Below are 12,332 nucleotides of genomic sequence, written 5' to 3'. Positions count from 1 at the left end.
ACCCCGTAGCTATCATCCTCAGTCCCCTAACTCTAGTCAGACACTGATCTATTTTCTGTCTATATAAATTTGCCTATTCTGCACATTTCATATAAATGGAATCATAAAGATGGGATCTTCTTTCAGTTAGCATGTTTTTAAGGTTCACCCATGTTGTAGCATGTATCAGTACCTCATTTCATATTTTCATGGACAAATAATATCCTATTATATGGATACGCCACATTTTGTGTACTCACAATCAAATGATGGACATTTAGATTATTTTCAATTTTAGGTTACTATGAACAATGCTGCCATAAATGTGCAAGTTTTTCGTGTGGATACAGGAGTGGAATTGCTGAGTCTAGTGGTAACTTTATGTTTAACTTTTCAAAGAACTGCCAGACTGTTTTCTAAAGTGGCTGTACCATTTTACATCACCATTATCAGTGTATCAGAGTTCTGATTCCTCCATATCTTCACCAACAATTCTTATTGTCAGTCTTTAGCCCCTAGTGATTTTGGAGTAGTACATCATCATGGTTTTGATTTGCATTTCCCTGATGACTAATGAGGTTGAGAATCTGTTCTATCTGTTCATGTGCTTATTGTCCATCTGCATATTTTCTTTGGATAAATCCTTTGGCCATATTTTAGTTGGGCTGCCTTTTTATTATTGAGTTATAAAAGATTTTTATATATTCTAAACACAAGTTCCTGATCAGATAAATGATTTGCAAATGCTTTCTCTCATTTTCTAAACTGTCTTTGAACTTTCTTGATAAGTATTCTTTGAAGCACAAAAATTTATAACTTTGATTAAGTCCAACTTATATGGTATTTTTTTCCTTTATTAGTTTATGCCCTAAGATACTACCAATTTGTCTAGTCCAAGGCCACCAAAGTTTCTCTTGTTTTCTTCTAAGAGTTATTGTTCAATCATTTGAAACTATGATCCATTTTGCATTAATTTGTTTATTCTGAGAAGAAGCGGTCCAACTTCATTCTTTTGCATGTGGATATATAAAACACACAGCCCTTCTGATCAACCTCTTCAATGCAATAGCCTCTAGACAGTCTATGTGAATGTGTGTAATCATGTATCTCAGAAAGGTCTCCAGCATTACATAACATACATGTCATGTATGAAAAATTGTTTACCAGAATATAAAGAGTGAAAAAAAGAGATAAACTGGACTTAGTAAAAATTAAAAAAAAAAAAAAAAAAAACCTTTGTGCTTTAAAGGACATGATCAAGAACATGAAAAGACAGCTTAGAGAATGAGAAAATAGTACCATTTATTGCAAAAAGACTGTTCTTTTCCCCACTGAAGTCTTGGCACTTTTGCTGAAAATTGACTCACCATTTGTATAACCACAGTACATGCATAGTTGGCCCTCCATATTTGTGGATTCCATACCCAGATTTAATTAAACAACCATATATTGAAAATATTAGGAAAAAAAAAACTATGTCTGTAATGAACATGCACATTTTTTTCTGGTCATGATTCCCTAAACAATACACTATAGCAACTATCTACATAGCATTTATGTTATATTAGGTATTACAATTAATCTAGAGATTATTTAAAGTATACAGAGGGATGTGTATGCAAATATTAATGCCAACTTGTATAAGGGAAATGAGCCCTCACTGCAAATTTCATTATCCACAGAGCACTTTGGAACTAATCTGCTCCAGATAGCAAGCAACAACTGTATATTTTGGACTCTCAATTCTATTTCATTTATCTATATGTCTATCCTTATGCCAGTACCACACTTTTCTTGTTGCTTTATGATAGTGCTAATACATTTTTCTTACTATATTTTTTCACAGTATATATTTTGGTATCAACAATTTTCACGTATAATATATATTATACATAATGCTGGAGACCTTTTAGGTACATGATTACACACAAATAACTAACTTATAAAAAACAACTTTGTAGAGGATGGTCAAAAGGCTGTGTATTTTAAATTTTGAAAGACATTGACAATTTGCCCTTCAATGAGGTTTAAGTTAATTTATTCTCCCATCAATAATGTACAAGAAAATTTTTGTTCTACATTTTCTATAATAGCATGCATTATCTTTTAAAACCTTAATAGGATTTTTCTCATTTAAAAAAATATTTTCTGCTATAGTATAGGGGTCATCTCTACTACTTCTGAAGAAAGTATGGTATGATAATGTGCATTTCAATCTTTAAAAAAATTTTTTTTTAGTTGTCAACGGATGTTTATTTTATTTATTTATATGTGATGCTGAGAATCAAACCCAGTGCCTCACACAGGCTAGGTAAGTGCTCTACCACTGAGCTATACAACTCCAGCCCAGGGTATTTCAATCTTCATCTCTCATGGCTTGTACACCTGTAGTATCAAACTGACCTATGAGACAGGAAAATTAGTGCAACTCTGAGGGAACTAGTACCTAATATGATACTTCATGTGTTTGATACAATTGTTCCCATTAGGCAGTGCGAAAAAAAATGAAAAAGGCAAATAAACAATACTTTTTAAGTTCATATAAAAAATGTAAAAATAGATGACATTATTTCAAGACTTTTCTGTATCAAACATAAAATGAGAAGCTGTCAAAGGGCCTTTCAGACATCCTAGATAAGCAATGACAATCACTTATTAAGTTAGTTTATATATCAATAAATTAAAAATATATGCAAAAATAAACTTAACTACTAATGAAATATACTAGAAACTCCATTTTTTAGAATTTAGTCTAAATAGTTCAAAGAGAAAAAGAAAGCAGTGTTATCCTTAATATAGAAAAAGTGCTTGAATACTAGATGCCAATCAATAAAATAGTTAAAATATGGCATATTCATTAAACAGAGAATATATAACAATTTAAAGAGCTGTAAACACAAAGTATGTAATCATGCAAAAACATTTTGTCAATTTTCAAAAACAGGATACAAAATTTTATGTACACTTCTGTACCTGATTATAACTCCTTTAAAATTATATACAGGCATATGAAAATAGAAATATATTAAAGATTACAGGTAATTTTCTCCTTTGATTTCTAAATTTTGATAACTTTAGAATTAAGTTCATAATTAGGTAATATGTTCATAAAAATGTCACTTTACATTAAAAATATACTTACTGTGATGATACCGATTAGTTGTGTATAAAAGAGTCCAGTTATTCCAACTAACATAGTAATGCCCATGAAGGCAGCTAGTCTCATTATGGCCAATTCATGTCTAACAACAAAAAGGTCCTAAAAAGAAAAAAAGAAAAGAAAGTCTCAAAAACAATTTGGAGAGTTGCTTTTTATTGCAATAAAAATCCAGATTTGAGCCTTAACATATAGCCCCTTATTATTTTAAAAGAACTACCTCCCCCCCACTCCTGAGTTTGTTCCCCTTAATCAATATATCAATAATTGAAAATATCAAAAGTAACTTTTCAATTTACAATAGTAAGCTGAAAAATACAAGGATTTCACTACTCTATTATGTCAAAAATCCCTCTATCCCAGGGCTGCAAGTTACGCTTATTTGCTTTTTAACCTATTTGTACAAAAAAAAAAAAAAAAAAAAAAAAAACGAATCCCAGATGACACAACAATTTTTGGTCTACAAAGAAAATTTTATTTCACTGCTAAAAATTCTGAATGCAAAGCATGATTCATATTATTAAAGTTCAAATAACCAAAATACCTAGAAATTATCTAACTTTGTCAAAGGGGAAAACATATATAATAGAATCATAAGGATTCTACTTCAAGCCTACTTCATTCATTTTTCCATCCTATTACCCTACTACCACTGTCATGCTTTATGATATGTAGTAGAAATGTAAAAATGATATAGTTCTCCATGCCCTCAAGAAGTACACAGTTTATTTAGAGAGAAAATCCAACTTTGCAAAACTCCAAATGCTGTAAGGGGGACATGAGCAGAAAGTACTGTAGAAATGAAAAGGAATATCTAGTAGGGTCAGCTGGATATGCTGCAAGGGAAAGGCGATTTTCTGACTCAAGGTGTAAAAATGAAGATCCTGAAAGTGAGACAGGTACAGGACAGGAACACGAAAAGCATTTCATTCACCAGCACTCTTGTCAACCAAATATACCAGAGGAGGGAAAGAGTCAAAGAATTAAAATTTCTTCAGGAAAGCAGTTGTTGCTAAGCTTTGGAGTAAAACAGTCACAGTGAATAAAAACAACAAGCAGACTGGAAAGCCCTGCACCCCAAAACACAATCACCCACATGCCTTCTTTAACACTGATTCTGATTAATGAGTAAGGTATTCTGGTGGCACTACCAAAAGTAGGGAGACTACTGAAAATAATGTGCTTGCTTGAGACAAAAGAAGTGATACTTTTCTGTGTATCACAACAATAAACCACTACACTCAAGCAAAACTCTGGTTTTGCACCCCAAATACTTATTCATTAGCCTGGAAAAACTTAAAATTCACCAAGACACTTCAAGTGCTATATAGCAATCAAATATTAGACAGTCTTTTCAAAAGGTTGATTAAAAAAACCTAATTTGGAATCATTACAATACAAAACTGAAAAGATGGTACTCTTAAATACATTAAGTTCGGCTATAATGAACGCTATTTAAAAACACAAATTTGTTCCAACATAACTGATACATTAAGCAAAGAGTTGAACATTACAAGAATTTGTTTCTTATGCAAGATTTTATCTGCAAGAAACCTAGATGAACAAAGAAAACTACATCCTGCTGAATCAAACCAGGTAGTAATACACAAAGTACATACCCACCTCAGACATCTTCCAGCTCCCGGTGTCTGTCACACGTGTGATGAGTCACACCCACACTCACATGTATCTTACAATTTTCCCTCCAATTTCAGAGACTCTACTTCTATCACTTCCCAATAACTCACATTCTGCAACTGTTGTGATGCGCATTCTCCTGAGAAAATGTGAGGTCTCTTTCAAGGTAAAGTACCAGGCTTATTGTAGTATCTATGTATGCCTTAACCATCTAATATGAATAAAATTGTACTACTATTTTTATTAGGTTCTTATCCTTTTAAGTGTCACTGATGAAGTTTTTGAGTCTTATGGCTCCATTTTCTCATAGCCCTGTTGTTTTGCTGCATGGGTTTACATAGTAGAATGATTTTTTAAAATATACATATTGTAATACAGTAGAGTTTACTGTACTAAAATTATCATTTTTGACCAAATAAAATTCATCCTCTCTTTTCCCAGTGAAAAGATTTTAAAAAATTTTTAGTCAAGTACAATTTATAAATGCCAGAGATGGTGATAAGACTAAAAGATCTAGTTATAATATTAGATTTATTCATTTGGTTAAACATTTACAGTATTTATATAAAACAGGAAAACGTTTTGATCTAGAAATTACCTTTTTATTACCTTTACACTTTCAAAAAACAATTGTATTTCAAGTTCACACATGCACGAACACTAAATCCATATTTTTGAGTCATTTAACACTGTTCTCTAGAGAACATCTTTAGTTCTAAGATTTTTTTAGATATAGCACTCTCTGAATCCAAAAACTGGCTTAGGAAACTTTATCAAAATCCCAAGAACTCATTCACTATTCAAGATCTTTACGAAATGGGCTAAACAGTACCCACCCAAAACTGTAAGTTCTAACCTTCAGTGCCTCAGAATGTGACTACATTTGGAGATAAGCCTTTAAAGCAGTAACTAAATCAAATTGAGATTTTTAGGGTAGGCACTAAACCAATCCAACTGGAGTTCTTATAAGAAGACAAAATCTGGTCACATAGAGACACTAAGGACACTCCCACCTAGAAGAAAGATGGCATGAGAAAACAGGAAGAAGGTAGCCATATATAATCCAAAAAGAAAGGCCTAAGGTGAAACCAAATCTGCTAACACCATATTCTTAGACTTTCCACCCATGAGAATTGGAAGAAAATAAATTTCTCTTTAAACTACCCAGTCTGTGGTATTTTGTTATGGTAACCCTAGCAAAATAATATAAACAGTAACTATTCTTTGCTGTTTCCATTTCTTCCTGTTTTTTATTAACACATGCTCACACACTATCCTCTTAAGACTGAGGATACCTGAAACCACACATAGCTTCCTGTGCATTTCTTCTCCTCACAATCTTCCCCTCACCCCTATGAAAAGGTAAAGGGTACTGATTCATTCTTCATGCATTTTTGATATTGTTTGCACACTGCAAATACCTTCTCTCATTAAGAGACTACATGTTTGGTTTTTTTTATGGTATTTTTTGATAAACTCAAGTGCTTAATTTTAAGGTAGTGCAATTTATCTTTTCCTGTATCAATCCCCCCACACCCCGTACCAGGGATTGAACTCAGAGGCATTCAACCACTGAGCCACATCCCCAGCCCTATTTTTTTTTTGTATTTTAGAGACAGGGTCTCACTGAGTTTAGCACCTCGCTTTTGCTGCGGCTGACTTTGAACTCAAGATCCTCCCATCTCAGCCTCCCGAGCCACTGGGATTACAGGCATGCCACGCCTGGCCCCTGTGTCTATTTTTATATCCTGTTTAAGAAGTTCTTCTTGACCCTGAAGTAATAATAATATTACATAATTAATATTATAATATTACTCCTAATATTGTAAGTTTTAGCTTTCAAATTTAGGACACTAATCCACTTAGAATTGATATTTTGTCGGTTCACGGTGAAAGACAGGGATCCGAATTTACTTTTACTATAAGAATATTCAATTATCCCACAATAATTTATTGGAAAAGTTGTCTTTTCTTCAGGATTGAGAGATCAAGTATCTAAATATACACCTCTGATTTGGCCTATTTTGTTCCCTTGGTTTATTTGTTTATCCCTGTGCCAGTAACAGGCATCTTTGTAATGCATCTTGACACCTTGAAGGCTAAGTGATATCATCTTGTTTTTCTGGAATTGCTTATTCTAGAAAATTTGGATTTCTATAAAAAATTCTATAAAAATCTTAAAGTTGGATTTTCAAGTTGTAACACACATTCAAACATACATTCACAAATAACATTTTCTTTTCATTATGTTTCCTAAGTTTCCCCCTGGATATTTTGTACATTTTTTCTGTCAGATTTAATTCAAAAACTTTGTCAGATTTAATTCAAGAACTTTGCTTTTTTAAATTCTATTTTCAATAGAATTTGCTATTAATTTCATTAACCAAAGGTTTGTTGATATAAAAATTTTTATCTGAATAAAAAACAGAATTAGTTTTTTAAAATACTGTTTTAAAGTCATTAGGTAAATTTTCTTTAAAACCCAAATTGTACTGGTATTCAAATGCAAAATACACCTTGCATTCCTAGGATAAACTCAACTTGGGTAGGCTGGTTATTGCATAACCTTATTCAGTCTACTAATATTTTGTTTGGGAGTTGTTCATCTATGTTCACAGGATAGTCTATAATTTTGTTTCTTACATTTTCCTTGATTGGTTATATATCCATGATAAGCTGTACACATAAAATGAGCTGGGGAGGATTCACTCTTTTGTTATTCTTTGAAAGAGTCTGCATGACTGAAATAATTGTTTCCTTTCATATTTGACAGAGCTAGAACTTACTGGTCAACCTATGAGCATTCACTGCAGAAAAAATTTTAGCTACTCCTTATGACTACAAGACTACATGTTTCCAATTTCTTCTTGAAGCTATATTATGTTTGTAGATTAGGAAATTCAATCACATAAAAAATGTCAACTATCTAAACTGATCAACAGAATTAATATAATCCTAAGAAAAGATCCCCACAACAGTAGAGAACATACTCTACTGGGTAGGAGTTTTCTGTTTTGGTTTGTAGAAACTGATATGCTGTTTCTAAATTTTATATGGTAGGAGTGGGGGCACAAAGAAGAACAAGGTAGAAGGGTCTGCTCCACTAAGAGCATTTTCAACAGGACCAGTATCACCCACAGGAGGAAGTAAAACATCTTAGCTATTTCAGCAGTGTGGGGGCCCTACCAAAGCAATCCTACTGACAAGATCTTATTCCTTAGTATTTAATTTTATTGGAGGGGTAGAGAAAAAAGTCCATAAAGCCTCAAAGATTGAAAAATATTGCTTTACTGTCTAATAAGATTTATTATAAAACTATAACAAAGTTATAGTTATGACAGTGTGGTATAATCACAAGGAGAAACAAATAGACAAACTAGAGAAGAGAGAAACATGCACACACATATGGATCTCAATTCATGACAAAGTAGACACTGCAAACAGGAGAAAGAATTATCACTTCAATAAATGATGAATATATCAATTGGCTATTCACCTGTGAAACAATGAAATCCTGACTCCTATCTTACAAGAATTACAAAAATCAATTCTAACTTGAAACAGGAAAGACAGAAAAATATAGTACCTAGATGATACTATGGGAGAATTGTATCAGTGATTTTAGGATAGAAAAAGACTTCTTAAATTGAACTCAAGAAAGTGCTACCCAAAGAAGAAAAGACTGGTAATTTAGAATACATTAAAATTAAAAACTTCTATCAAAAACTACCCCTAACAGATTGAAAAGGTAAACCACAGAGAGGAAGAAAATTTTTATAATATATACAATAAAAAAGTACTAATCTAAAACTTCCTATAATTACCAGAAAAAAAGTTAAATGGACAAAATACTTAAACAGGTACACCTCACCAAACAGGTTACTCACATGCTCAATAAATATAGGAAAGGGGCTCAAGTCCATGAGTCATCAGAAAAATGCAAATTAAAACACAATGAAGGGGTGGGGGCTGTGGCTCAATGGTAGAGTGCTTGCCTAGCACACATCAGGCATTGGGTTCATCCTCAGCACCATATAAAAATAAATAAAAGTACTGTGTTCATCTACAACTAAAAAATTTTTGTAAAAAACAAACAAACATAAATCACAATGAAGTACAGCTCACATGCACACAACCGCCAATGTCGGGAAGATTTAAACAAGTATTAGTGAGGTTGTTAGCAACTTCAACTTACACAGTCTTCTGGTTGGATTTAAAGTGGTACAACTACTTTGGAAAACTGTTTAATGATATCTAAGGGACATGCACATAACTTCTGACCACTAGCACTTTTAGCTATACATCCAAGTGAAACACGTGCACATAGAGAGCAAGAGATATGAACAAGGTTGCTTAATGGTAGTATTATATGTAATAGCCCCAAACTGGAAAACAATGTAAACGTCCATCAATAGAATGAATAAATTATTTTATTTTACATGAAATACTATGAGTATTTATAGAAATGTTTATAGTAATGAATATAAACTATACTTAGCTCAACAAGAGTCTTAAAAATGTTGTCCAAAGAAGCACTGGAATAATATACTGATCTATGTATTTTAATTTTTGTGTACTCTTCCTCAGGTATATTTTATTTTATTTTTGTACTGGGGATTGAACCCAGGAACACTTAACCACTTATCCACATCCCCAGCCCTTTTTTATATTTTATTTAATAGAAACAGGGTCTTGCTGAATTGCTTAGAGCCTTGCTAAGTTGCTGAGGCTAGCTTTGAACTCGTCAGCCTCCAGAGCCACTGGGTTACAGGAAGGTACCACTGAACCCAGCTAGTACATTGTATTTTATAATATAAAGGGTTCAAAAATTAAATTACAGTAAAAAAGAAAGTTATAATAGTGAAATAAAGAATATAAAATATTTTATTGATTTTAAACAATTCTTTTTTTAAAATATATATAATAAAATATAAAATGATATTTAGTTACATATGACTTGTGAAAGGAGAGAGAAAAATATACCACATAAGATACAGAAAGGATATAGAGACAAAGGAAAAAGAGAAGAGTCACATGGACTCTGACCTCATCTGCCACTGTCTTGGTTCATTCTGATCCATTCTCACTGACCTTGCTCTTTCTCAAAAACATCTAGCCAATTCTCATATTAGGGCCATTGTGTTTGTTCTTCCCAGAAAACTCTCCAGATACCCACATACTTATCCCCTCATTTTCTTCATGTCTTTGCTTAAATCACCTTAGGGAATGTTTCCTTGACCAAAGTACAGATTATCCCAACATTCCCTATCTCCATGCCCCTTTTTGCTTTTTCCATAGGATTGTATCTGATACAAGATTATTTCTTTATTTGTTATCTGTCTCTCATAGCACTAAATATATATCTTGAAGATGGGGATTTGGGCCTGTCTGGTTCGGTGATGAGTCACTGGACCCTAGAATGGGCTCTAGTTCACAGAAGGTACTTAATATATTGAACAAATAAATGAAAATGAAGAATAACACTGGACAAATAAAGCAGGTCTCCTCCCCCTGAGAAGACAGAGGATTACTGACAAGACCATTCCACACGTGTAGTAGCACAAATTAACACAGAAAAAGTAACCATAGGCAATATATACACAGACAAACATGTCCTTGCACACAAACCAGCAGAGGAGAGGGGCAGTTCCATGAAATAATATCCCTATCTTGTTATCTGGTAATCTTTTGAAATGATATCTAAAATTCCAAAGGTAGTATAAAACTAGACAGTACTAAGGGCATCACTACTTGATGAAAGTGAAATGAAAATAAACCAGAGTTAGATTTGGTTACTTAGGATCTAGCAAATAATTCTTCAAATACCTGGTCTGCAAATTCCTTGAACTCATTTCTTCTTTATTATCTTGTCTTGAATACTAGTTTTAATCCATTCTAAGACTATATCCTATCATTCCCAATAACTCTTTCCCATAACATAACTGCAGTTTCAAGTATACCACTCTATGAATACCTCCTCCTATCTTTCAAATTAATTCCCTGTAGGCATCAGTGCTAACAAATTCTCAGCCTCAATAGGACCTCCATTTGTGGACCCAACCATCATTTCATTGTCTACTGTAGGCTTCCCCTGGAACACTCACTCACCTCCTACTTGTTCTCATTCCATGGACCACTGTTACAATTTCTCTTTCAATATGCAATCAATGTTCTTGACCCTCTCTCTTGTCATTCTCCTCCTGCTTCACTGGCTGCTCCTTACCTTTCTTTTTCCTCCTCACCTTTCTGATTCAAAATTTGGGAGTGCAGAGGGCTTGACCTCCAGATCTCTATTCTTCTCTATCCATACCTACTCTCAAAGATATCTCTAATAAAGTACATGGCTTTAATTTTCATCTTTAAGCTGAAAGCTACTAACTCAGACGACTCGGGTGAAATTCAGATTCCATCTCTAACAGCCTAGTATCCCTTCTTGGATGTCAAATAGGTACTCAAAGTAGACAAGCATAAAACCAAAATCTAACTTTTCATTACAACCTACTCTCCTTCAGGCTTCCTCCTCATCTTAGTATATGGTATCCGCATACTTCCAGTTATCTAAGCCCTAAAACCTTTAAATCATCTGTAATTTTTCACCCTTTATCTCATACCCCACAACCAAATTATCACTAAACCCTGTTAGCTCTTCAAATTCTTAACAGGTCACTTTTTAACACTTTTACCCCCACTGTAATCATCTCATGCTCTGACTATATTTTAATAGCCTAATAAGTAGTCTTCCTGCTGTCATTCTGTTCCCTCAGTTTATTCTTCTTAATAGTCGGAATTTTCTTTCTAATATAAATGAGATTGTGTAAATCTATACAAAGCCTTCAATAGCTCCCAAATCACAACCATAAACATCTTAACAAAACAAGGGTATACTTGCAATCATAACCCTGGTGCACTCAATCAAATGCCTATTACTCTTTTCCTAACTCAATCTGCTTAAGACATACTGATCTCCTGCCTGATCCTTGAAAAACTCAGGCATGCTCTACTTCAGGGTCTTGTCACTGGTTCTTCCCTCTTCCTGAAATGTTCTTGTTCCTGATAACAGTAACTTGCTTGAGTTCTACATCTCTGCTCAAGAGTCAATGAGAAAGGCCTTCTTTGACCACATCATCAATTACCACTCTCCATCCCTGTATTCTGCTGCTTCAAAATACTTATTTTGTCTACCATGCTTTTACTTACTGCCTGTTTCCTCAAATTAGAACGTAAGCTCCTTAAATGCACAAACTCAGAACAGAGACCAGTGCACATAGTAAGCATGCAAGAAATATTTGTTGAATGACTGAATGCGTTTCTCAATTTGTTTTACAAATAAAATTTACACATAAAATAATAGTTCTTCATAATGAAGCAATTTTTAATTACAATCTACTAAGTAATTTTCAGTGTTTTAATGAGACCAACCAGGAAAGTAACAATTTGTGATCTCCCATCTGCTGAATGGTTTCTCAACCTCAGCACTATTGACAACTGGGGTTTGTAATTCTGTTGTGAGAAACTTCCCTATGCCTTGTAGGATATTTAATAGCATCCCTGGCTATAC

The 12,332-nt window shown here is 33.4% G+C and overlaps 1 protein-coding gene across 5 annotated transcripts in view; it reads right to left on the bottom strand.

Annotated features, from left to right (window-relative positions):
- The window catches only part of Zdhhc21 (zinc finger DHHC-type palmitoyltransferase 21), a 64,568-nt gene that overhangs the window by 14,961 nt on the left and 37,275 nt on the right, over positions 1–12,332 (bottom strand). For all 5 annotated transcript variants that reach the window (XM_047525095.1, XM_047525097.1, XM_047525098.1 and 2 more), the window contains one exon: positions 3,122–3,238. In XM_047525095.1, the coding sequence (XP_047381051.1) occupies positions 3,122–3,238 (117 nt within the window). The remainder of the gene's footprint in view (positions 1–3,121; positions 3,239–12,332) is intronic.

Source organism: Sciurus carolinensis, chromosome 14 (assembly GCF_902686445.1).
Source record: "Sciurus carolinensis chromosome 14, mSciCar1.2, whole genome shotgun sequence".
Lineage (NCBI taxonomy): Eukaryota > Metazoa > Chordata > Mammalia > Rodentia > Sciuridae > Sciurus > Sciurus carolinensis.
The sequence above is the reverse complement of the archived record's forward strand: the minus strand, read 5'-3'. Positions and strand labels throughout refer to the sequence as shown.